This window comes from Anarhichas minor, unplaced genomic scaffold (assembly GCF_050575085.1).
Source record: "Anarhichas minor isolate MPS153535 unplaced genomic scaffold, ASM5057508v1 ptg000021l, whole genome shotgun sequence".
In the NCBI taxonomy this organism is placed as follows: domain Eukaryota; kingdom Metazoa; phylum Chordata; class Actinopteri; order Perciformes; family Anarhichadidae; genus Anarhichas; species Anarhichas minor.
Window position 1 is genome coordinate 1,955,651 of NW_027466467.1, and position 27,272 is coordinate 1,982,922.

Sequence of the window (27,272 nt, forward strand, 5' to 3'; positions counted from 1 at the left end):
CCATGGCGATGGGTCAGAGATGATTATCCTCCTCCTGTGTGTCTGTTTCTTTTTGACTAACTGCTCAATTTAATCATTGACTTTTTTCCCTTTCATCTGTGAGCTGTTCAATAACCGTCAGTGACGTCACGCCACTTCCTTTCTGTAGGGGAAGTCAGTGACGGAAGACAAATCTGCTTATCAGACAAATCTGCTGATCAGCCAATCTGCGGCTTGTCTTTCTCTGCGGGTGTTATTTTCCTCTTTCCCTTGTCTCCTCCCTCCTTCTGTACTTGTCCTCTTCCGCAGCGCGGTGATGCTCCCGCTTGGCATGGCCGTCTCGGGCGCCTCGTCTGCAGGCTGGCAGTAGATCGGCCGGTCGGTGCTGGTCCCTCCGTCATGGTGCAGAAATCCCGGAACGGTGGGGTGTTCCCCGGAGCGCAGGCCGACCCGAAGAAGCTGAAGGTGGGCTTCGTGGGTCTGGAGGCCGGAGGGACCGAGTCCAGCAGGGACGGAGCTCTGCTCATAGCAGGTAAAACAACCGAAACACAATAACAACAACAACCTGCCGGTTCATAGGCGGTAATTGACGGGGACCGTTAACGGTGTGTGTGTGTGTGTGGTTGTGCGCATGCTCTCAGATTATCAGCAGTAAAACCAGATCAGGGTTTTCTGATGATGAGAACCAGATGGAAACATTCCCGGTTCTGCTTCACGGTTACAACAAAAACAACAAATGAGCTGCAAATTTAGACCAATGAGGTTAAATGAAGAGAAATAAATCAATATTTACTGTAAGCTTGACTGAAGGGTGCTTACATGTGATTGGCTGATGACTCTTATGCGTATTGTCTGGCGTTTATTGGTATTATTTATTATTTAACTTAAGCATAATGGTAGCGATATGAAAATGTTAAGATCCAAATCAACATGAACGTATTCACTAACAAGGTATATCCTGAAAACAGTTGAAGTGTCACTTTAAGCACTGACCGTTTCAGCCACCAGCTATAACACTTCAACTACTTTAACTGATGTTTTAGCTGTGGAAGTTGCTTTGTAAATAGATGTTTACTGTATGATGACGGTTTGTTCGCAGGCAGTTTTAGTTTGTCCACATTTGATTTGCACATTTTTGCACAAATCTGCGGCCGACACGATCTCGTTATCTGACTATCAGATACGTGTCCAGGTAGAAAGTGTTCAAAGAGCTGAATGTAATTGAAGTGAAACAGCAGAGAAGTCAAAGTATTGAGAGAAGGAATAACATAATTTGTTTTCGTGTTTTTATGGGATTTGTTGATAATAAGAACAATCTAAAATAACATAAATAAAGCTGAAACAGCTCATAGTCGTTTGACAGAGAATTGACGACTACTTTGATAATTGACACTTTTCTACTCTGTTTTTTAAGCAAACAAACACATTGCCAGGTTTACAGGTCACCATTTTTTCATGTTTTCTTTTTCCCACCCACCCTTCCACTCCGCCCAACCCCTGTACAATAACAACAGCAACACGCATTGCATTAGAAAAATAAGATGGTAGAATATTCAAATTAATATAAAGACGGGAAGACAGTGAGGTGAGCAAAAATGCTCAGGAAAATGAAAGTGTAAAGGATAATAGATTAAAAATAAGCTGTAACTTTATTATATTTGGCTATGGGGTTAAGCAGGGTATTGATCAGGGGCCTGCTGCAGGCTGATGATATTAGTAGAAACGTCAGTCAGGAGGAAGAACAGATGAGCCGTTACAATAGGAGACAAAGGGTTTAGAAAGCACTCACCTCTAAGTGTGAACATTATCTCTTCTAGACGCTAAAACAACATTGCATCTCTTAGCCAGGCAGAGAATAATGGGGAGTCGGTTTATACAGTCTGTGGTTTGCTCCCGAATTTCAAACTGGACCAACATGACGGTTCGTTTGGAAGCTTTCTCTTCAATTATGAAAATATCAACAAAATGCGTTTCTGAAAACATTTCAGGCGTAAAATAAGCCATGCAGCTGCTGAATCTGTCGTTATTTTTAGACCTACAACAGTTTGTTTTTCTGGAGTCGCCGTTTATGGGATGAGTAGTTCCTTCACTTCTTATTCAGTCTTGTACCTTTGCCTTGTTAAATGAATGTGAATCAAATGTTTTATGGTCACGATTCATCTCGTAGTTAAGAAAATGGTTCAGAAAGTGTGTGTGGTCACTGTTGAGCTGTATAAATGTAGTGAAATAAGACTTGGGTAAAAAAAGAGAGAGAGAATTTAAAAACATACCCAACGATGTTCATCTTAATGCGTTGCACTTTTCCTGACACGTCATATTTTTCAAGCTAAAGTACCAAACATGTAATTTAAGCTAGCTTCTCTCGTTCTGTTTGATATAACTCGGTCCTGAAGAGTCGGTGTGTTTCACATAAGTGTGAATCGGTGATTATATACCTGTGTTCAGGTGGGGAGGAGGGTCCTCGGCGGCAGCGCAGCAGCGTCTCCGGAGTAAAGAAACCTCCGAAGAGAAACGCCCTCTACAGACGACTGCAGAACTTCCTGTACAACGTCCTGGAGAGACCTCGAGGATGGGCCTTCATCTACCACGCCTATGTGTAAATAACTGTCTTTACACCTGTCTGTCTACGGCATACATATATATGTATATGTATATGTATACATATATTTATACACATAGATAACAAAAATAGGCAACAAAAATAATTGAAGTGAGATGAGCCGAGTGAAAACGTAATCTTATTTGATAAAAGATGATGATGACAAAATGCATAATTTGCAGTTGGAAATTATTTTTAGCTCAATTCTCAACATATCGCAACATTTTAAAATTGCAATAAGACTGTATCGTGACATAAGTGTCGTCATAATATCGTATTGTGAGACCTTTGTAGATACATAGTAGTACCTTTTATGTAACTGCTTTGGAGTCAATTTGAAATGTAAACATGAATATCAATCTGAAACAATAACTTGATGATTGATATTAACTTAATATATCAATTAACTGCAGTCTGCGCCCAGGATCAGCTAGATCTCAGATCAGGTGTCACAGTCTCAATCTTCCCCCCTGTAGCAGGAGTTTAACGTGTGTTCTCTGTTCAGGTTCGTGCTGGTGTTCTCCTGTCTGGTTCTCTCCGTGTTCTCCACTATCAGGGAGTACGAGAAGTCTTCAGAGAACGCTCTCTACACTCTGGTAAGTTCTACATGCCGTGGTGTTAAAAATACCCACATTCATTCATCTTCTGATCAGAGAGCCACACGCTGACCTGAGGATCAACTCAATACATTCTGTAAATGTAACGATGGGATATTTTTAGGAGCTTCTGAGTTTCCGTACTTTGATGATATTTTTAAACGTGTCAGTTTAAATCATGATGACTTTCTGTGTACGTTTAAGTTAAAACCAAATCTACACTTTTGGACTTTTGGTAAGTAAAACTTTGAAGGCGTCAGCTTTGGTTCTCTATGTGAACTTGAGATTTGGCTCTTTTCTGATGTTTTATAGACTAAATGATGAATCTATTAATTGAGGAAATAATCAGCAGATTAATCGATCATAATGATTACTTGACAAAGTATCCCACAATGCATCAGTAAAAGTAGTGTACAACCAATGGTCAGTAAACATGCAAAATATATACCATCATGCATTGCGCTGAAGATTAAATGGCGGACAGATGAGGGGACAAAAAGCAGTGCGAGTGATCCAAATTTCATGAGCTGTGGTGCAAAAATTATCCATTTAATGCGAACACAAACGGCCACAAAGTACTTTGTATTTATTCATTTGGGAAAATAAAATTACTGCCCCCGCGTTGACAACAGCAGTGCCTAGATATATACGTTGCGTCTCTGCTTACCAGAATCAACTATCACTCATAGCATTAAGTTAAAAGGCAGCCCCATTGAATAAAACTTATGTCGGTATTTAATGTGAATTGTCCCCCAGCAGACGTTGAACTGGCTTGTTTTAATGAAGAGGTGCAGAGAAAATGAGTAATAGTAGTATTTAACGAGTCATTTCGAACACAGTTTTGGTTTCTAACATTGTGTTGTTGCGCAACAGGAAGTGGTGACCATCGTGGTGTTCGGGGTGGAGTACATAGTGAGGATCTGGGCTGCAGGTTGCTGCTGTCGGTACAGAGGATGGAGAGGACGACTCAAATTTGCCAGAAAACCTTTTTGTGTCATCGGTGAGTTTGTTGTCTTCAACTGAAAAAAAACAACAACAAAAAACAGTGTTACCAAATCAACTGTAATCCCGTGATTCAGGCCTCCCTCCAAAGCCACTCCCTCCAAATGATCATAATGAACGTAAACAACGAACATGGCTTTTCTTGCGCCTAACACTTCATTTACCCTCAGACTTTAACAACACTTCATTTACCCTCAGACAGGTAAGTCTGATGACTTTAATAACACTTCATTTACCTTCAGACAGGTGAGTCTGATGACTTTAATAACACTTCATTTACCTTCAGACAGGTGAGTCTGCAGACAGCTCAGCAGGAGGAAAGGGTTCTAAGAAAAGCATTTTCAAACCGGTTGAATGATGTGAGACATTGTAATCACCGGTCTGTCTCTCTGGTCTGTCTGTCTGCAGACGTCATGGTGTTGATAGCATCCATCTCAGTGTTGGCTGCAGGGACTCAGGGGAACGTCTTTGCCACTTCAGCCATCAGGTCGCTTCGTTTCCTTCAGATTCTGAGGATGATCAGGATGGACCGACGGGGAGGAACCTGGAAACTGCTGGGATCAGTGGTCTACGCCCACAGCAAGGTACCCTGGGAAATACCTGTCTGTATTGTAACAATTGTTTTTATTCTTGGTCAATCTGCAGATAAGCCCCTTTCACTTCAACTGCTTTCAGCTCTGACACTTTAAATTCCACTGCTTCAACTGTTGTGTCAGCAGTATTGGTTTATTGGTATCGTCTTCCTGAAGGAGAGCTTGACATCTGATCGTTTCCATTGATCCTGGACTGAATCGATCAGAGTTATTGATTACATAGTTTGAACTCTGTGACACTTTGTTCCCTCTCTCTGTCTCTGTCTCACTTTATTCTGCTGTCTGTCTCTCTGTCTCACTACATCATGATGTCTCTCTTTCTGTCTCACTGTCTGATGTCTCTCTCTCTGTCTCACTGTATTCTGATGTCTGTCTCACTGTATTCTGATGTCTGTCTCTCTGTCTCACTGTATTCTGATGTCTGTCTCTCTGTCTCACTGTGTCTGATGTCTGTCTCTCTGCAGGAGTTGATCACTGCGTGGTATATCGGCTTCCTGTGTCTCATTCTGGCCAGTTTCCTCGTTTATTTGGCAGAAAAAGAGGACAACGACCAGTTTGAGACGTATGCAGATGCCCTCTGGTGGGGACTGGTGAGACAACACACACACACTAATACTTTTGCAGGTGTGCTGGATGACGACGTCACAGTACAGTCAGGTACAGGTGTACTGGTTGATAATGTCACAGTACAGTCAGGTACAGGTGTACTGGATGATGATGTCAGAGTACAGTCAGATGCAGGTGTACTGGATGATGATGTCACAGTACAGTCAGGTACAGGTGTACTGGATGATGATGTCACAGTACAGTCAGGTACAGGTGTGCTGGATGATGATGTCACAGTACAATCAGGTACAGGTGAGCTGGATGATGATGTCACAGTACAGTCAGGTACAGGTGTGCTGGATGATGATGTCACAGTACAGTCTCTCTCTCAGATCACCTTGACGACCATTGGCTATGGAGACAAGTTCCCCATCACCTGGAACGGTCGTCTGCTGGCTGCAGCCTTCACTCTGATCGGAGTTTCATTCTTCGCTCTGCCCGCTGTGAGTCCCTCTCTCATGTTTGTTTGAGTTTACCTGACACAGGTGAACCTCCTCCCAGCTCACCTGTCTGTCTGTCTGTCTGTCTCTCAGGGGATCCTGGGTTCTGGTTTTGCTCTGAAGGTTCAGGAGCAGCACCGTCAGAAACACTTTGAGAAGAGACGTAACCCAGCAGCCGGACTCATCCAGGTGAACCAGCACCGTCTTCACTGAAATGTGAAACATGAAACATCTCTGATTTCCATCCAGAATAAAACGTCCATAAATCTGGATTAAAATCACTGACCAGAGCAAGTTATGTTAAAACCGCTTACGTTACAGACAAAAGAAGAGTAGAGCTTTTAGTTTGAAAATCACTGGAGTCGACAGGTTCCTTCCTGCTTTGAATCGTCGCCTCTCTGTCTCTACAGTTGGCGTGGAGGGTTTACGCCACAAATCTGAGCCGAACTGATCTGAATTCAACCTGGGACTATTACGAGAGGACTGTCTCTGTCCCCATGTACAGGTGAGACTCCACCTGTCAACGTTCTGTAAATAGTCTTATAATTAAGATTTCTTTGTATGTTACGACACCTCATTGTTAATCATTTTGTTTGTGTGTGTGTCTCCAGGTTGATCCCTCCTCTCAATCAGCTGGATTTATTGAGGAACCTCAAGAATAAATCCGGACTCTCGTTCAGGTCTGAAACGTTTAATACAAGAAGTACACAAAACTACTACTGATACTACAACTAGTGCAGTATTCTTCTTTGTGAACGGCAGAAAGAAATGTCTCACACTCTTGAATTGTTTAACATTTAATAGTCGGATACTCAGGATTATCATAAAATTCTTCTTAACTCAATGGTTAATAATAACCGTCTCTCTGTCTGTCTCTCTGTCTGTCTGTCTGTCTGTCTGTCTGTCTGTCTGTCTGTCTGTCTCTCTGTCTGTCTGTCTGTCTGTCTGTCTGTCTGTAGGAAGGATGTCCAGCCTGAATCCTCTCCCAGGTCAGTGAACAGTTCTGGCTCTAAACAGCCAATACCAGTTAATGAAACAGTTAATACCAAGTAAAGCCAGACAGACTCTGTATAGATTCAGCCTGAATCGGCAGCGACCTGTCAATCACAGTAAGCCCCGCCCTAAAGCATCCCCTGCTTTATGGTCTGTTTGACTCTAAATGGACCATAATTTACTAAATGAACATCATGCTGTATTGAAGAAGACTTGAAACTAGAGATTGAGACCATAAACTCATGTTTACAATAAATCAAGAGAGAAGTAGAGTCATTTTCTCATAGACTTCTATACAACCAGAGGAGTCGCCCCCTGGTGGACACTAGAGAGAATGTCCTCCTGTTTGCGCAGGAATCCAACACCAACACAGAAATCATGGACAGGAAATAAGAAATGTCACATGTTTGGAAATAAGGAGGATGTGTTCACAATAAAGGACATTCAGGACCTTTTTCTCCCAGATTCACGTCTAATGCCGAGACTTTTTTTAGATCCAAATTAAAAACCTGTCTGTCTGTCTGTCTCTCGTTCCTGCAGTCAGAAGGTCAGTCTGAAGGAGAGGGTCTTCTCGTCTCCCCGGAGTTCAATGACCAAAGGGAAAGGTTCTCCTCAGCACGGTGGGTGTTAGAGACAAAGTCTTTTTTTAAAAGACAGCGGACTAATTTCTGTTGTTTTCTGCATTCAGTAACATTTTTGGGCCTTTTGAACTGAATGAATGATGTTTTATTGACAGGAAGTTCTTTGGTTTAGTTTCATCTGTTGAGACTCAACAGTATGCAGGTTCTTATTCCCACTAACCAGTAAACAAATAGGTAATCTACCAGTTTATCAAGCATTTAACCAGACAGGACGAACTTGTTTGTGTAACAGGCAACAAACAGATTCTGGTGCTTCTCATTCTTGACTTCCGTCTTTCCTTCCCTACTTCCTATCTCTACTGGTTCCCACAGTCGGCACTCCTGGCGTTGGTCCTGGAGTTCCTGGGGGTCCTGGAGGACTGGGGAGCGTCCAGGCCCTGCGACGATCTCCCAGCATGGAGCCCAATACGGAGGAGAGTCCCAGCAAGGTTCCAAAGAGCTGGAGCTTCGGAGAACGCAGCAGAACCAGACAGGCCTTCAGGATCCGAGGAGCGGCCTCACGCCAGAACTCTGAAGGTAAGCGGGTCAGAACGTCACAACTCCTTCATTCATGAATATGAGAGTCCTTAATGGATGATTCCAGCTGGGTTCCAAATCACACACTTTTTTTTTTACTTTTCAATTGGGACATACTATCTCCTCATAACATGGCACCTTGACCTTTGACATTCTTGCTGATTTCTCTGCTGTGCAAAGGATTGTGGGTCAGAATAGCCAGAAAAACATCCTGGTATTTTTGGTGTACTGCATTTGACGTACTATGTAACGGGACATACTAAATATTGTAGTATGAGTATTTGAGCACAAAGTAAGTGATATTATCTGACTTGTTGTATAAATATATTGTTTAAGTTTTATTCACGGGTATGTACAGATTGTAACAGTTTAAACTGAGATTACACATTATGTGCAATAACCGATACTGACAGCTGTCTTGTCAGTATTGGTGTTCAAAGAAATGACTGACGGAGCATAAAAAGCTGTAAAATAAAAACTTAATTTATTCCTGAGTAACAAACATTTAGATTCTGACACACAGTGAACCTGCGATACGGACAGAATGAATGAGGAAATTAAAGGAGTTCCAGAGTATTCTTCCAGACTGTTTGTGTTCAAGTCCAGTGTCTAGTACTCTTTATTATGAGGAGTACATTATGATCGTCACTGTAACTCAAAATACATTTAACTCCCCTATTTTAAAAACAAAAAACATTGTATCGTCACCATCTTATTGTCTTAAATTGAATGGCATATATATGTATATTTGTATGTGTGCATATATATATGTATGTATATATATATATATACATACATATATATATATATATACATATATATACATACATACATATATATGTGTATATATATATATTTATATATATATATATACATATATATATATATATATATATATATATATGTATATATATATATACGTATATATATATATATACATATATATATATATGTATATATATATATATACGTATATATATATATATACATATATATATATATGTATATATATATATACGTATATATGTATATATATATATACATATGTGTATATATGTGTATATATGTATATATATGTATATATGTGTATATATATATATATATATATAGATGGTGATGATGATGAGTAGAGTGGATTCCTCTGAGCTTTGTCTCCTCTCTCCTCCTGCAGTGTTGATAGAGATGCAGGACGAAGAGTTCAGACAGAAGGGCTCTCCAGGTCAGCACACACACACCAACACTTTAACACACAGGGGCCTTTTAACAGGTTAATGATCATTAGATACTTAATACATGTTTCATACATCGTCTGCTGCTCCATTTAAAGATTGTTTTCATGCACCCTGCCGGCCTTTCTCATTTCCCACTTTGTACATCCTCCGTTCCTTTCCTCGCCTCCTCTCCTCACGCCTTGGAGTGTTATTTAAAACACACACACACATAAATATTATAGGCTTTATATATTTTATTTTGTGAAGCACTACAAATGTTTGTATGAAAAATACAAATACAGAGTGATATGTATGATACACAGTATATGATTGAGTGATATATATTATATAGACGCAAACATAGTCCTGTCTGTCTATGTGACAACATGAAATAATAATATTTTATTTATTTTATTTTATTTATTTTATTTATTTTATTTATTTTATTTATTTTATTTATTTTATTTATTTTATTTATTTTATTTATTTTATTTATTTTATTTATTTTATTTATTTTATTTATTTTATTTATTTTATTTATTTTATTTATTTTATTTAATATAAGTGTCAAAGCACTTTGTAAAGGCTTTGTAAAGTTATATTTATAATTATTATTAATAAATAATAACAAATAAAAAATGTGTAGAGTCCCGCCATGGTTAGAGATTATTCCAGCTGTGATTAACGTCTCTGTTATTTGTTTACGGTGCAGAAAAGTCTTCCTCAAAGGACGCACCGATGTCTCCTCGCTCAGAGCTCCTCCAGCAGGCCTCCTCAAGGATAGAGGAGACGAGGAGGCACAAAATCTAGAAATGAGAAAGGCCCTGTGATGATGATGATGTTGTTGTTGTTGTTGTTTCAGACGCCAGCCTGCCAGGAGAAGACATGGCCGACGACAACAAGAGCTGCCACTGTGAGTTCGTCCCTCAGGATCTGACCCCGGGGTTAAAGGTCACCATCAGAGCCATCTGGTATGAACTTTTGCTGTTTATTTTCATTTATTTATCAGTTTATCTGCTCATCATTCATCACTTTACTCATTGTTTATTTGCTGGTTAATATGCACTGAACTCATTCTGCTTTTTATTCATGTTATTATTATAATTTTTTTATTTGTGCTCACCCCAGGGTCAAAGGTCACCATCAGCTGTTGGGTAAGAGCAGTTAGTCTGACCTCCAGGTAGCTTCATTGTTTTCTGCCTCTGTCATGCTGTTTGATAAGACCTGCTTCTTCTTCTTCGTCCTTCTTTCTTCTTCTTCTTCTTCCTTCTTTTTTCTCTTTTCTTTCTTCTCCTCTACCCTTCTTCTTCTTTCTTCTTCTTTCTTCCCCATCTTCATCTTCATTCTTTTTTTTTTTTACAATTATTATTATTACTATCATCATTTATATATGATGATCATGTTATATCCTCATTGTTGTTGTTGTTGGTGGTGGTGTCTGTCCTACAGAGAAGTGTTGTTTAGTCCTCCTGTAGCTCCTCTCCTGTTTGTTTTTTAAAGTTCTGTAAAGATAATTCATACAGTCGGGTATCAGAACCAGATCCTGGTTGAGCTGTAAGCCCTCAGCACATACACTACATGTCCTAAAGTGTGGTGTTCATGCACTTTGTCTCTGGGTCTGTATGTCCTGGTTTGGCTTCATCCAACTGTTTTCTGTCACTCATGATCGGACAACGCTGTGGTAGAGACCTGTCAATCACCGTGTAGCCCCGCCCTAAAGCATCCCCTGCTTTATGGTCTGTTTGACTCTAAATGGACCATAAGTTACTAAATGAACATCATGCTGTATTGAAGAAGACTTGAAACTAGAGATTGAGACCATAAACTCATGTTTACAATGTTTACTGAGGTAATAAATCAAGAGAGAAGTAGAGTCATTTTCTCATAGACTTCTATACAACCAGAGGAGTCGCCCCCTGGTGGACACTAGAGAGAATGCAGCTTTAAGACACTTCAGTATTGGCTTCACTTTTCAGACCCGGAGGTTGCCCCCTGGTCCAGACTCATTGTCAGACGACCCTGTAGGTCTGTGAGATGAATCTAGAGCCACTGGACTAGATTCACTACATCAGAACTGTTAGTGCCTGAGATCATGAGCTCCTTCAGAGGTTGATGGTGACAGCTGACTTCCTGTTTTCTCTCGCTCTCTCTCTCTCAGTATAATGCGCTTCATGGTGTCTAAGAGGAAGTTTAAAGAGAGTCTTCGTCCCTATGATGTAATGGATGTGATCGAACAGTATTCAGCCGGACACTTGGACATGCTCGCCCGCATCAAGAACCTCCAGTCAAGGTACGACCTCTGACCCCTTGAGTGTATATTTTAAGTTGTTTCAGCATCTCCTAAATAAACATCAGACTTTGATCTCAATTTAAAAACGCAAAAGCCACATTTACTGAGTTATCAGACCAGTACTTTGTTTAAAATACACTTCACCTTCACAGTTTTAGCAACTTCAGGCTGTAAGTTTATTAGTTCACTCTGTGAGAGGTCACTGTGTGAGGTTATGGTCCTGAAGCTCATAGTTTTTCTCCTGATTGACAGGGTGGATCAGATAGTTGGCAGAGGGACACCAGTCGCAGACAAGGACCGTCCCAAAACGGCCAATGAGGAACTTCCCGAGGATCCAAGCATGATGGGACGGCTGGGGAAGGTGGAGAAGCAGGTAACCAAAGGATGCGCAAAGATGCGAATGAGCTTAAAGCTATAATCTGGTACGGTGCATCAAATGGTGACATTTATGTTTTAAACTGTACATGGTCCCTTTTAAATAAAATAAATAAATAAACCAGTCTGTCGCCAAAAAAGACGTTTCAGCAGAGCCAGCGCTGAAAGTCCTCGAGCTCTGAACCTGTTGGTTTAATTTTGATGCAGCTTCAGTCTAGAATCTGTTTCTGTCCTCTGCTGGTCTCGTCCCTCAGGTTCTGTCCATGGAGAGAAAATTGGACTTCCTGGTTAACATCTACATCCAGCGAATGGGAATCCCTCAGGCCGAGACCGACGCCTACTTTGGATCCAAGGAGCCCGACCCGGCCCCGCCCTACCAGAGTCCAGTGGATCAACTGGAGAAGAGCCAGTCCATCTCCAAGATCCCACAGTCAGTGTCTACTATTACTGGGAAACCACAGAACCAGTACACACCCGGACCTGTTGTTAATACCATATTGTTTAAATGTTAACTTGTGGACATTTTCCCTTTTGTATGTTAATATTTTTGTTTACATGTTGTTAAGGGTGTTGCCTGGCGAGCACACACAGAAGAGCCGTTTCGTGACAAAGATGGTTCGCTCCAGCAGCTCCACCGGATCCAGGAACTGCAACGCCCCCACCTGCCCACCTTCCACCTCCTGGCAGCCAATCAGCTCCCAGCAGATCCCGCCGCCTCCCCACCTCAGCCACGGCAACATTCCGAGTCCAGTTGGGGATGGGTCACTGGTTCGACTCCCACCTCCTCCAGCCGGAGAGAGACACGGCGGGAACCGATCGCACCGGCACAGCACCGGAGACCGAGGGGGGGTAGAGAGACCGGAGAGAGGAGAGGAGGTGAAGCCGGACAGTGACGCCTCCATACCATCCGTGGACCACGAGGAGCTGGAGCGCTCCTTTAGTGGATTCTCCATCTCCCAGTCCAGAGAGAACCTGGACTTCATCAACAATAGCTTCTACCCCTCCGCCAACCTGGGAGACCACCGAAAAGGAGGAGGAGGTGGAGGTGGAGAAGAAGGAGGAGGCGCCACCAGCTGTGCTACCGTCCGGCCACACATCGCAGAGGGGGAATCGGACTCTGACTCGGAGCTCTGCGCTCCCTCGCCACACTCGGACCGGGCCTGGACCAGAACAAAGTAGAGCCCGAGGTAAACCAGAGCAGAACCAGCAGAACAATTGAAAGTGATACTCAAAATTACAACTATAAAACTGTGAAGTGAAACTTGTACAAGTTAACTTTAAAAACACCAGCTGGAGTCTCAGAGTGAAGCATCATGGGAACTGTGAACGGCCCAAATCACCGGGTGTCACGCTGGTTTTATTCATGTGAATGTTTTAACCTGTACAGCAAATGTTTGTTCTCACTATCACTGATGGGTTCACTGCGTGGACACGCTCGCACCCGATTGGTTCACTGCGTGGACACGCTCTCACCCAATTGGTTCACTGCGTGGACACGCTCGCACCCGATTGGTTCACTGCGTGGACACACTCTCACCCGATTGGTTCACTGCGTGGACACGCTCTCACCCAATTGGTTCACTGCGTGGACACGCTCTCACCCAATTGGTTCACTGCGTGGACACGCTCTCACCCGATTGGTTCACTGCGTGGACACGCTCGCACCCGATTGGTTCACTGCTGGGACACGCTCGCACCTGATTGGTTGCTTGTTTCCATATTTAATACACCTGTAAATTTATTTTGTCTCCATTTCCTGTCCAGAGCTCAAACACAGACTCACCGTCCGTCTTTGGATATTCTTCAGGTGAAGATATTCAGTCCATTTATAGTTAATTTATTTTGATTATTTAGTTTCTGTCCGTGTACTGTCAATAATTACACAATGCTGACATCAACTTCAAGTTAATATAATATTTAATACATCGATTCAAAGGTTACATCAAATGTCATGAATTCCACTGAAGTCAGAAGCTGAGATGGTTACGAGTTAAAACATTTCCACCTCCACCGCGCGCTGCCCTCTCGAGTCTCTCCACTGACTTTGTATGCAAGACGTTCTATTACAGAATAACTTTTTTTCTCTTAATTTGTTTATTTTCTTGGAATGTTGTCCCAACGTAAACAAATATATATTTGACAAAGACAAAAAGAATGAAAGAAAGACAATTTTTTTTTTTTTAATAGAATAAATAAAATATATAACATATACATACATACATTTACAATTACAAAGAGTGCTTACTGAGCAAACCAAGCGCAATCTAATCCAATACAGGTTATTGCTGGCCAATCATAGCCAAAATATGTACTAAGAGGGAACCGCAGAATATTTTTTAATATGCCAAAAAAGGCAGATGTATCAGTCTGGACCCCACAAGATAAAGTAATCAGCTCTCAGCCTGAAGTAACACTCGGTTACTAAGGGTGCGTTCGTAAATAGTCACTCCGAGTGTCTTGCTCTTGCACAAGAGGCGCCATTTTGAATTATACGCGTATAACGTTACCGTTTCTTTTAACAGCAGCGCTCTGATTTTAGTGTAGAGCGTCAGATTGGATTTAGGAACGCTTTAAGTAGAAAGCTAGTTAGCTTGACATGCTAATGTTGGTAGCATACATTAACATTCTATTCTTGACACTTTTGCTGTTGTGTTTTTAGAAAGGTGATGAAAGCACAACGATCAAAAGACCCGCTGCCCAGTTATAGTTGCGGTATATATACTTCCCGTCTCATTATTATTGTGCGGACGGATGAAAGCTGATTGGCTTCTATTTGCATGATGTATTTTCTTTTTCTCACAGTAGATATCCATGTTTAACATTGCAAAAATAATTCTGACCAATCAGAAATGGATAATTAGTCCCACATGATGTCATAAACTCATTAGTATGCATTTGTAATCTAATCATCCTCGACTGGTAATTACATTATGATTCATATTCATTAATAAATCCCAACAGATAATTAACCCAGCGACAGGAATGTAAATGATTAAATACTGAAGAGTTTTTGATCACCGAGACGAAAACATCCGTCTCACTTAGGACAAACCTACCAAAATAAGAGTCTTTTACTGCCTTAGCTCGTTGCCTCCCTCTGGAAAAAGAGTTCAACATTTCTGACCAGCAGTAGATCTAAAAACCCTAAAAGGTTTGTCCTGAGGGGTGGCACGAGAATCATTGTTTAAACACCTGATGATATTTGTTTCCATGGTCATCGTCGCTCAGTTCAGATTACATTTCTTGTTTTGGAGAAAAAGAGGTTCGACCAGATCTTGTTTCATACGAACTGTATCTTTGTACAGAACGTCGCCTGTTTGATCGTATTTCAATATTAATTAAAAACATTTACGCACAACAAATCTGATGAACTGTCTTTAGTCTTTTGTTACCCTTCAACAGAGTGATTCAGTCTCACTGACTGACGATGACTTTTAGACATACTATGAAGTGATCTTTTTTCAACATATACTATTACTTTTTTTAAAACGTACAATACTATGGCTTTGTTATCATTTCTTTCCAACATACTATTCTGTGATTTATTTTTGGACATAATATATACTATATCATTTTTTTTTATAACTTTCAACATACTACACTGACTTTTTACATACTACACTGTGGCTTTTTTGTGTTTTACATACTATACTATGGCTTCATTATCACTTTTTTCCGACATACCATGAAATTACTTTTATTATACTGTGACTTCATTAAACTTATTTTTTTACATACTGTATGACTGTTTTATTACTTTTTCAAAAAACTATATTACTTTATTAACAAACTATTAACTTTTTATGACGTTCAACATTTTGGACTTTTTTCCACAATAAACTGACTTTTTTCATAATACAACACAATGACTGACATACTATACTATGGCTTTATTATCACTTTTTCGACATGCTAGGCCTTTTTTAATGACTTATTTCATACTATACCATAACCTTCTTTTTGAAATGCCATACTTTGACTTTATTATACATTTAGTGAAATACTATTCTACAACTTTTTCAACATATTATATTTCGACTACGACTATCAATTTTTTTATGACGTACGATTTTTTCGACAAAGTAAGTTTGACCAGATATTTTAGGACATACTATAATATTACTTTTTCGAAATGCTATTACTTTATGAAGTTTTCGACATGCTATACTATGAAGTTTTCGACATGCTATACTATGAAGTTTTTCGACATGCTATAACTATGAAGTTTTCCGACATGCTATAACTATGAAGTTTTCCGACATGCTATAACTATGAAGTTTTCGACATGCTATAACTATGAAGTTTTCGACATGCTATAACTATGACGTTTTCGACATGCTATAACTGACGTTTTCGACATGCTATAACTACGACGTTTTCGACATGCTATAACTGACGTTTTCGACATGCTATAACTACGACGTTTTCGACATGCTATAACTACGACGTTTTCGACATGCTATAACTACGACGTTTTCGACATGCTATAACTATGACGTTTTCGACATGCTATAACTGAAGTTTTCGACATGCTATACTATGAAGTTTTCGACATGCTATGACATGCTATACTATGAAGTTTTTCGACATGCTATAACTGAAGTTTTCGACATGCTATAACTATGAAGTTTTCGACATGCTATAACTATGACGTTTTCGACATGCTATAACTGATGTTTTCGACATGCTATAACTATGACATTTTCGACATGCTATAACTATGACGTTTTCGACATGCTATACTATGACGTTTTCGACATGCTATAACTATGAAGTTTTCGACATGCTATACTATGAAGTTTTCGACATGCTATACTATGAAGTTTTCGACATGCTATACTAGGCTTTTTCAACATTTCAATGACATAATATACTGAATATTTCATGACATCTTTTTGACATTATACTGACATCTGCATGGTTTGTTAGGACCCTTTAGAATAAACTACAGACTTGTTTTTTATAGAGCTCGACACTTTATTTAAAACTTCATAAGATGAACAAAACAACTGGAAGAGATTTACACGGTGAACACAAAGACGACGAGGAGAAAACTGCGTCTCAAGGTGGCAATCTTGGCTTTCACTTCTTCTTCTTGAACCTGACGGACAGAACAGAGAGTCCACCATTTTTAATCTGTTTCAATCGATGTGGGACCATAGATGTATAATAAGAACCCCAAAATGGCGCCTTTTCAGTCCAATTAGAATTGCTCGCCAGGCCAATTTTCCTAACAAAGTTACTAGCTTCTGGGTCTCGGCCCATAGACTTAACATTGTGATGACGTCACAGGTTTTTAAATTGCTTTTGGATCAAAATTTCATAATATATATAAAATGTCTCTTTTACCATAGTGCTCTATGGGGAAAATGCTTTTTGCTGCAATACCGGGAAGTAAGCTGCTGAGCAAAATTGAAAGCAAGGCTGAGCAGTGACCCCATATCCAGTTCTTATTATACAGAAATGAAGAGAGAGCAGGTAAAACTCACCTGGAGCCGCCAGGAGGCTTCCTGTCTGAGCCGCCGGGACGCTTCCTGTCTGAGCCGCCGGGACGCTTCCTGTCTGAGCCCCCGGGAGGCTTCCTGTCTGAGCCGCCGGGACGCTTCCTGTCTGAGCCGCCGGGACGCTTCCTGTCTGAGCCGCCGGGACGCTTCCTGTCTATACCGAGACGCTTCCTGTCTTCGAAGGACGGTCTGTAAGCAGAAAGAGACAGGTGAGACAGGTGTACAGTTATATAGACAGACAGCTATACAGACATCAGAAATGCCTCCGACAAAGCCTAAAATGCTGGATCAGGTATCATCGAGTCATGACAGTTAATTGCAACATTATTCAGGGTTCCGTTGTACTAGGCTCCACCCTCTCACCTCACTTCTGGTTGGCAAAAACCAAGATGGCGACGGCCAAAATGACTAATTCATGGCTTCAAAACAACAGTCCACAAACCAATAGGTTACGTAACGGTGACTGTCCACCTTTTATATACAGTCCATGGTAATAACAGACAGGTGTACCGACAGACAGACAGGTGTACCGACAGACAGACAGACAGACAGACGGGTGTACAGACAGACTCACCCAGCTCTGTAGTGCTTCAGAGCCTTGGTGCTGGTGTTGGTCAGCTCTTTGTCAAACACAGACTGCTTTCCTCCTTTTCCTGCTTTATGATTGACTGCTGCAGAGACAGTTCAGTTTAGTACCTCCGACAGTACTGATGTAGTGCTATAGTACTGATGTAGTATATCAGTGTATGCTATAGTACTGATGTAGTATATCAGTGTATGTTATAGTACTGATGTAGTATATCAGTGTATTTTACAGTACTGATGTAGTATATCAGTGTATTTTATAGTACTGATGTAGTATATCTGTGTATTTTACAGTACTGATGTAGTATATCTGTATATTTTATAGTACTGATGTAGTATATTGTAGGAAATTTAGGTTCAGAAAGGTGTTTTAAGATTATAATTAGAAGTGTTTAATGATTCATAATTAGAAGTGTGTTTTAGAAGTTATTGTTAGAAGTGTTTCTTAGTAGAATTTGTAGCACCTTAGAGGTGGATAGTAAAATATTAGCAAGTACTTGGGACGTACTAATTATGCTTGTAAAACTGGTGAAGTTTTTGCCAAGAGTTGCAAATCCTTATCTTTATATAGTATGTTTACCATAGAAGTGTTAAGCCATAAAAGACAGTCATTGAATGTATTAAACTGAAGAATAGCCAAGGGTCAGATAGGGATTTCCAGACAGGCAGTTACAGGTACTCGCCGAAGGATACGTCACCCGCGCGAGGTGACGTATCCAATGTTTTAGCTTCTGTAGTATTAAATACTTTTATTTATAATTGAAACCGGCTGACTTTTTGGTAAGGCTGGACCACATGCGGTCTCTCCCACAGTTGCGAGAGGCTCTTGAACCTAACAATATCAGTGTATTTTATAGTACTGATGTAGTATAACAGTGTATTTTATCATACTGATGTAGTATATCTGTGTATTTTATCATACTGATGTAGTATATCTGTGTATTTTATAGTACTGATGTAGTATATCTGTGTATTTTACAGTACTGATGTAGTATATGTGTATTTTACAGTACTGATGTAGTATATCTGTATATTTTATCGTACTGATGTAGTATATCAGTGTATTTTACAGTACTGATGTAGTATATCTGACCTTTAGTTGGCATCTCGTCCTCTGGCATCGCTCTCGCTCTTTTCGGGCGTCGCTCTCTCTTCGCCGCTCTCTCGGCGAACATCTGAGCCTTCAGGATCTCGAACTGAGCGCGCTCCTCAGACTGACGGACAGAAAACAAAGATCATCAATTTAAAAGCAGAGCTCTCACTCTAACAACCTCCAGCAGCTGAACATTAGTTTGATCATAAGTTCACAGTGAACACTTTGTTCAGTCTCTCAGTCATGTTTCATTATGCGCTGCATGTGCATTAGTATAACATTCACCGTCCTCCGAGTTAAACACGCCACGTGGAGACTTTCAAGAGTTCCAGCGTGTTTGTTGTGACTTCAGCTTAACGGGCAAACACTAAGAGGGAACTAAGAGTTAAAGTGTAAAATATAGTTTTACACAGAAGGACTGGATTCTGTCCTACATCACATGCATTAGAAAGATGTCATAAAAAGTTGAATGATTACAGGAAGAAAAACCTGTTTCAGTGTTTGTATTGACACTTAAAATAAAACTGAAAGACTCAACTCTATTCTGATGGAGTTTTAATAACTCACAACATCCCTTTAATGTTCAATAAAACCACTGAAAGATTCTGCCTGTTTGTTGATGCTCTCATATAATCAACACTATTTATTTACATGCTGAACGAACTTCTCCACCAAACTTCATACGAACTACAACAAATGTATGAGCTGAAACCTGACAGGTGGACTGACCGTTAAAGCGACTACGAGGAACTTTGAGACCGTTTCATAACCAGTTAAACGTTCCTTCTAGTAGCTTTAAGGGGCGCCAGCTTACAAACCCTGCGATTAGTTTATCTCACATAGTGACCAGTATTCGGAGTTTATATTACCGTTAGCTCTTTCTTCTTGCCGTCGTTCACAAACTTCTCTCTCTTCTTCTTCCCTCTCAGAGCAAGATCAAACTCCTGCAGAGCCTTCGACACTGACATAGAGAAGAACAAGTTAAAACACAGTCTGTGGAGGTACTGAGGAGTACTACAGACGATGGAGTACTAGAGCGGAGATCAGTTAACTGCAGTGTGTATTAGTACTCACCACGGCTCTGTTTCCTCTCCTGTTGAGTTTGAAACCAAACTCGCTGTGCTTGAATGGAGTCGGCGGACCCTTCGAGGCGCTTCTGAGCCACACTCAACTACACACACACACACACACACACACACACACACACACACACACACACACACACACACACACACACACACACACACACACACACACACACACACACACACACACACACACACACACACACACACACACACACACACACACACAATTATTATGAAGCTTCCAGGAAAATACAAGAAAAATTAGACATTAAAAATGTATAAATATTTGGTGATAATCACTCACTTATTATTATGGAACAGTGGAAGGTTGTAAAAAACGATTTTTCACAGTTTATACAAACAAATACAGGAGAGAAACTTAAAGGGCGAGAGTCAAATGGGTGCGAGAGTCAAAGGCTCCAGAGTCATAGGCCCCAGAGTCAAAGGCCCGAGAGTCATAGGCCCCAGAGTCAAAGGCCCCAGAGTCAAAGGCCCCAGAGTCATAGGCCCGAGAGTCAAAGGCCCGAGAGTCAAAGGCCCGAGAGTCAATTAACAACATGGATGTGGGTCAAGGAGCACCGCTGTGTGGCATAAAATTAACCAGAAAAGGCAATCACATGGGTATTGTTTGACAATTAAATCGTCAACTAAAGTTCCATGATTGTGACATCCCTGAGCAGAGTGCAGGTGTACCTTGGCCTCAGACGCAGCCATCTCTCTCTCCTCTCTCTCCAGCCTCATCACAGCTTCCACGTCTTTCTCCAGTTTAGAGATCAGATCTCTGAACTTCAAGATGACGTCTGGGGCGAGAGACACAGAGACAAGTTTCATCACGACTCACCTGTAAACAGGTCACTTTTTAAATAACCGCTACTCAAGGGTCCAACTCTCCCAGGTTCCCTGAACTACTCATTGGCCAAAAAGTGTAGATACCTGGCGGCAGGACTCGAGCCTTCACGCTGTTCTTGGCCGACTTCACCACCTCCTTTAGAGTCCTTCTCTCAGACTCTCCGACCAGAGACACCGAACGTCCCGAGCGACCGGCTCTGGCCGTCCTGCCGACGCGGTGAACGTAGTGCTTCACTGTGGACGGCATGGTGAAGTTTATCACCTGAGAGACAGACGGGGGACAGAGAGGGAGAGACAGAAGAATGACAACGGAGACAGAGAGACATGTCTTCAGATGTGTTCATGTGGATCCATCACAAAAGTGTAAATCTGACTTGGTTTTAATTTTTGATCAATTCTTAAGTAGTCAAGAACAAGTAACAAATCTGTGTAACAAATGGTATCAAAACAAAATTGCTGCAACAACTTATGAGACATAATTAAGACATCATAAACTCATCTACTAGCCCTTATACACTACACTTATAATATTATTTTTGTTTACACAGTTATACCATAAAAGTACAGTGGTGAGAATTCATTCCACATATTGAAAGGTACGGACTCACCGTTTTGACTCCACCAATGTCCAAACCTCTGGCTGCAACATCTGTCGCCACCAAGATATCGATCTGGTCATCTTTAAAACGCCTGGAACGAGGACCACAAAGGGGTGAATAACAGTTTCAGGTGTGTGTACCCGAGGTTCTTAGGTTGGGTTCTGTGAGTGTGCGCAACAGTATTTCTCCAGTCTCTGGTTCTGTGTGTGTGTACCTGAGGTTCCCCAGTCTCTGGTTCTGTGTGTGTGTACCTGAGGTTCCCCAGTCTCTGGTTCTGTGTGTGTGTACCTGAGGTTCTCCAGTCTCTGGTTCTGTGTGTACCTGAGGTTCTCCAGTCTCTGGTTCTGTGTGCGTGTGTACCTGAGGTTCTCCAGTCTCTGGTTCTGGCTCAGTTCTCCGTGCAGTTCTCCGACCTTCAGTCCCATCAGTCCCAGCAGGATGTGCAATCTGTGAGCTTGTTTCCTCGTCTGAGTGAAACACATCACGTGATCCTGGAACGTCCGAGTCAGCAGAGCTAACAAAACAAACAATAGTTAGTACAGCAGTACACGTAGTACTACATAGTTAGTACAGCAGTACACGTAGTACTACATAGTTAGTACAGCAGTACACGTAGTACTACATAGTTAGTACAGCAGTACACGTAGTACTACATTGTTAGTACAGCAGTACACGTAGTACTACATTGTTAGTACAGAAGTACACGTAGTACTACATTGTTAGTACAGCAGTACACGTAGTACTACATTGTTAGTACAGCAGTACACGTAGTACTACATTGTTAGTACAGAAGTACACGTAGTACTACATTGTTAGTACAGCAGTACACGTAGTACTACATTGTTAGTACTCGTAATGCAGTAGTGCTGCAGGGTTATCAGTACTTACCAGCCACCACGGCCTCTCTGTCTCCCTCTCTGTTTTGTCGGATTCTGACAAACTCTTGTCGCAGAAATGGAGCAACGTCAGTGTTACTGTTCACGAAGATCCTGATTGGCTGCTTCAACGAGACCGCGGCCAGGTCCTTCACCTGGAGACAGAAGTCACATGACACACTGAAACACCTGGAGACAGAAGTCACATGACACACTGAAACACCTGGAGACATAGGTCACATGACACACTGAAACACCTGGAGACAGAAGTCACATGACACACAAACACCTGGAGACAGAAGTCACATGACACACTGAAACACCTGGAGACAGAAGTCACATGACACACTGAAACACCTGGAGACATAGGTCACATGACACACTGAAACACCTGGAGACAGAAGTCACATGACACACAAACACCTGGAGACAGAAGTCACATGACACACAAACACCTGGAGACAGAAGTCACGACACACTGAAACACCTGGAGACATAGGTCACATGACACACTGAAACACCTGGAGACACAGGTCACATGACACGCACCTCCTCAGTCATCGTGGCAGAGAACAACATGGTCTGTCTGTTGTAGGAACACAATCTGATGACCTCCTTCATCTGTTCCTCGAAGTACTCGTCCAGCATCCTGAAAGAGGAACACAGAGACACAAAGCAGAACCAAACAGGTGAGTCTTTCATTCCCGACTGCGTTTATTGGGAGATACGTAGTCTTATGTGACGCCTCGGTGTTTACCTGTCGGCCTCGTCCAGGATCAGGATCTCAATGTGAGTCAGCTCAAAGCTCGGCGTGTTGTGAAGATGATCGATCAGTCGACCAGGTGTAGCTATCAGGACGTCTGGGCCTGCCCTCAACGCAGCCTCCTGAGACTTCAGGTCCAACCCACCTGCACACACAACGAGACAGGTTACCTGAGGACCAGGGTCAGACTGAGACCAGGGTCAGACTGAGTCCAGCATTTATTTTTTACAAACAGAGACCAAATAAATTAAGAACTGTCAGTTAACAGTCATTACCGACAGCCAGGCAGGTGGTGATGGAGGTGAACTGGGCGAGCTGACGGGCCACAGAGTGAACCTGGATCCCCAGCTCTCTGGTTGGAACTAGAATCAAGACCCGGGTCACCTGGGACGTCTTGGGCTTATAAATCAAACGCTCCAACACCGGCAGCATGAAGGCTGCCGTCTTCCCTGAAGAGAGAAATGATTTCATTAATCTATCTCGCTCCAGTGTGAGTTATTGGTGCCAGTGTGACGCAGTGGTCCCAGTATATCAGTGATACCTGTCCCAGTAGCAGCGCAGGCGCACAGGTCTTTGCCCAGCAGGCCGATGGGAACGCAGGCCTTCTGGATGGGAGTCGGCAGCTTGAAGCCCAGAGCTGTGATGGCCTGCAGGGACACAACAGGAGGTCAGAAACAGCACCAAAAATGTCCAGGCTTCTTGCATTCTGTCTACTATGTTATGTTTTGATGCTTTTAATGGTTTTATGTGAAGCACTTTGAATTACCTTGTTGTTGAAATGTGCGATACAAATAAACTTGCCTTGCCTTGCCTTACTGTCCACCAGGGGGCGACTCCTCTGGTTGTATAGAAGTCTATGAGAAAATTACTCTACTTCTCTCTTGATTTATTACCTCAGTAAACATTGTAAACATCCAAAATGGTTCCTCACTGCTAATTTAAGGCTTCTCAACACCTCAGGTGAGCAGCACGACACACACACACACCTTCAGGATCGGTCGGGACAGGTTCATGCCATCAAAGGTCAGCGCATCATCGTAGTGAGACGCATCTTCGTAGTACGACTCCGGAGCCTGAGAACGCAACACACAACGGTTATCATGGTAACCTAAAAAAGAACTGTTCAAGAACCTGAAGTCATCATAAGCTCCTCCTCCTCTTCCTCACCTCGTCTCCCATCTTCCTCCTCTTCCCCCGTCGTTCTTTGTCTCTCACGGTGTCTGAGAGAAAACAGGAAGTCGGTCAACAATTAGTAATTTAAACATTGTTCACTTTTTTAACAAACATAAAGTTCAGTCTTCATTAAAGTTTTCTGTTTGTTTTGTTTGACTGAGTTCGGTCACAATGATTTTTAGATTTTATTGGATTTATCTGGTTATTAAAACTGATTTGATATTTGGATTTATTGGTAAAACAACAGAATCAAAATGATTAAAATGTTTCTGCTTCCTGTCGGGAATCAAAATAAAAGCCTCTGCTGGACTCACCTGATTTGGTGAGAATCTCCTCATCACTCGAATCAAACTCATCTTCCTCCTCCTCATCACCTCCTTCAGCCTCTCCTGCATCAGGCTTCACATCCTGCTCTTCATCATCATCATCATCCTCATCCTCCTCTTCCTGGTTCTTCTCTGAAGACCCTTCAGCAGGGTCGATCTCAGGCGATTTCTCCTGCAGATGAAAAAAAACTTCCATCTTTAACGCATGAAGTGGAACCCGGACAGACAGGAAGTAGAACGTGACACCAGACTCACATCAGCTTTCCTCTTCTTCCTGATTTTCTCTATTTTCTGGTCCAGAGTGGTCGCGGTTCTCTGCAAACAAAGAACACAATTACAAAACAGTGTTGGAGAACATCAGAGGACCAAAACACTACCGGAGAACATATAAGATCTGTTCTGCTGGGTTCTACCTTGATCTTGATCTGTTTCATGACGTCTTCCATCGCCCACTCTTCTCCACGGGCCGGTGCGTCCCGCTCTCCAAACTCAAAGTCACCATTGAAGTCTGTCGCACCGCGAGTCCCGAACTTCTTCTTCCTGTTCAGGACGATCGGCTGGTCCTGAAACACACACACACACACACACACACACACACACACACACACACACACACATTAATACACACAAATAGATACACACGCAGCTGCAGCATTTTAACAGACCAAAAAACGGACCTACCCCCAATTCTTCGTATACAATAGTAATTATAAATACAAAGTAATTGTTTATAAAAGTTGTGTCAAATATAACTATTTAAACCATGTGACACTTTAATTACTGTAACATAAAATTAGAAATCATATTTCATATATATCCTGTATTTCATCATAGTATAAAATACTAAACTTTAAATAAACGTGCACTTTGTTATTGATCCCTCAGACTGCTGGGCTGATGATTATGTTATTTTATACTTTAACTAATGACTGACTCAATATCATAAACATCTCAACTGTATGTTTAGAATCCTTTAATTCCTAAATTTACAGGTAAAATGTCTCAACAGAAGATTTAAATATTTATATGGAACCTGACTTCTGTTCACTTTATAACTTTGTCACTCTTGTTTGTATTTCTGTAACAACTGTTGTTGTTATTTTGTTGGTTTAGAGAAGAGTACATATAATCACTTAATCAGAACCCTCCTGGATCAAACAGCGGTTAATCTACTGTTCTCCAGCCGGGCTCTGGTTCGCCCTCAAGCCGCCTGGTCGTGTCGTTTCGCCGGGTAGAAATCCAGCTGTGTGGTCCGGCCCTACTCACCTCCTGGTCGGACTCGGTATCGGGTTCTTCCGGACTCTCGTCCTCGTCCCGGAGCGTCCCGATCAGACCCAGCTGCTCCAACATGGCGGACTCCGCTTTCGGTACCTGCTCACCTGACTGTGGACGTACTGTGGACCGGTTCTAGAGGGATTCTGTAAAGGTTCTCCTGTCGTTTTCTCTCCACACACGTACACACGTGTGTTGACGGAAACAGGACGTGAGAGCGGCGTGTTTCCGGTTCACGTTCTTCTTCTAGGTTTTCATTGGCGGTTGATAAACAGCTTTCAGGCTCATTACCGCCACCCACTGATCTGGAGTGTGACCTACACTCTAATGTGTCGACAAAACAAAACGAAAAAACAAGAAAGAAAGACATGAATAAAATAAAATAAAACGAGTAAATAAATAAATAATAGTCTGCTCATCTCGTCTTATTGATCCTAAATACAAACTTTTTTTTTCATGTTCCTGTATGGCTTAATAGTAGGTATTGTAGGACGTTACCTCTTTGTAAAACAACCCAATATACTCCGATGGCATTTCTCCGTTTCTACCCACAAAGCTTGCACAGAGGTTTTACCCCCCCCCCCCTCCCCCCCCCCCCCACACACACATATGCCACAATGCCTGTGCTTTTATTACGTCTAATTTTCCTAACAACGTTTTAGATACCGACCATAATCCAGAACTGATTTTATTTAATCTATTAGAGGGTTGCAATATACCAGTATTAATCCAGTATAACTGTGATATTTAAAAATGAAATATTGATATCATGTTAATGTAATACACATAAATATAATATTGTGTAATGCTACAGACTCTCTCCCCACACACTTACAATTCTATTGAAATGTAGATTCCAGGTGAGACAAACATCAAACCACACTCTCCTTTTCAGCTCGTTGCATTCAGAATAAATACAAATACAGTTGGAAGTCTTCTTTATAAAGAGAAGTCTATTTGTTTTTCTCAAGAAAAAAATGTAAATGCCCATCTGAAGACCACTTCATTTATTATTTATTATATTCAACACAATTTTTCCACAGTGCTCCATCAGCAGAAAAAGATTTAACTAGAAGAAAGAGACGTCCATCGACTTATCCCATAAGAACCCAAAACAATTTATCAGGGACATAAAACAGACTAATATTTCTTTGAAATAGGACCAAAATAGGATTGTAAATGTAGTTTGTTTGTGTGTTTTATTTACTGATATGTACATCATTAGGACCTCTCTCCCCTCCATCCACTACATTTACACCAAGACCCACCGGACTCACCTGACCACATACTTACACATCCTGTGC

The 27,272-nt window shown here is 41.4% G+C and overlaps 2 protein-coding genes across 6 annotated transcripts; one reads left to right on the forward strand and one right to left on the reverse strand.

Moving 5' to 3' along the window:
• Nucleotides 1-378: 378 nt before the first annotated feature.
• LOC142954673 (potassium voltage-gated channel subfamily KQT member 2-like) lies at nucleotides 379-13,020 on the forward strand. 4 transcript variants are annotated; one of them, XM_076095832.1, is made up of 20 exons: nucleotides 379-511; nucleotides 2,425-2,575; nucleotides 3,084-3,174; nucleotides 4,048-4,174; nucleotides 4,585-4,760; nucleotides 5,234-5,359; nucleotides 5,708-5,818; nucleotides 5,909-6,004; nucleotides 6,226-6,320; nucleotides 6,427-6,495; nucleotides 6,775-6,804; nucleotides 7,349-7,428; nucleotides 7,762-7,965; nucleotides 9,137-9,184; nucleotides 10,039-10,147; nucleotides 10,305-10,343; nucleotides 11,335-11,466; nucleotides 11,719-11,839; nucleotides 12,096-12,271; nucleotides 12,408-13,020. In XM_076095832.1, the coding sequence occupies exons 1-20, from the start codon at nucleotides 379-381 to the stop codon at nucleotides 13,018-13,020; spliced, it is 2,727 nt and encodes a 908-aa protein (XP_075951947.1). The 4 variants fall into 4 exon arrangements, with proteins under 4 accessions (XP_075951947.1, XP_075951948.1, XP_075951949.1 ...); XM_076095833.1 differs by lacking the exons at nucleotides 9,137-9,184; nucleotides 10,305-10,343 and having other exon boundaries at nucleotides 7,750-7,965; XM_076095834.1 differs by lacking the exons at nucleotides 11,335-11,466; nucleotides 11,719-11,839; nucleotides 12,096-12,271; nucleotides 12,408-13,020 and having other exon boundaries at nucleotides 7,349-7,429; nucleotides 7,751-7,965; nucleotides 10,305-11,070.
• Nucleotides 13,021-16,794: 3,774 nt separating this feature from the next.
• ddx27 (DEAD (Asp-Glu-Ala-Asp) box polypeptide 27) lies at nucleotides 16,795-26,192 on the reverse strand. Of its 2 annotated transcripts, none has more exons than XM_076095968.1 (21): nucleotides 25,963-26,192; nucleotides 25,110-25,259; nucleotides 24,952-25,011; nucleotides 24,685-24,868; nucleotides 24,365-24,417; nucleotides 24,184-24,270; nucleotides 23,739-23,844; nucleotides 23,473-23,646; nucleotides 23,192-23,342; nucleotides 22,984-23,083; nucleotides 22,448-22,589; nucleotides 21,920-22,073; nucleotides 21,569-21,650; nucleotides 21,045-21,222; nucleotides 20,805-20,911; nucleotides 20,098-20,194; nucleotides 19,893-19,984; nucleotides 19,024-19,144; nucleotides 17,920-18,013; nucleotides 17,331-17,534; nucleotides 16,795-16,942 (listed from the first exon to the last, which is right to left on the reverse strand). In XM_076095968.1, the coding sequence occupies exons 1-21, from the start codon at nucleotides 26,044-26,046 to the stop codon at nucleotides 16,924-16,926; spliced, it is 2,439 nt and encodes an 812-aa protein (XP_075952083.1). In that variant the 5' UTR covers nucleotides 26,047-26,192; the 3' UTR covers nucleotides 16,795-16,923. The 2 variants fall into 2 exon arrangements, with proteins under 2 accessions (XP_075952083.1, XP_075952082.1); XM_076095967.1 differs by having other exon boundaries at nucleotides 17,920-18,016; nucleotides 25,963-26,191.
• Between the last annotated feature and the right edge of the window lie 1,080 nt (nucleotides 26,193-27,272).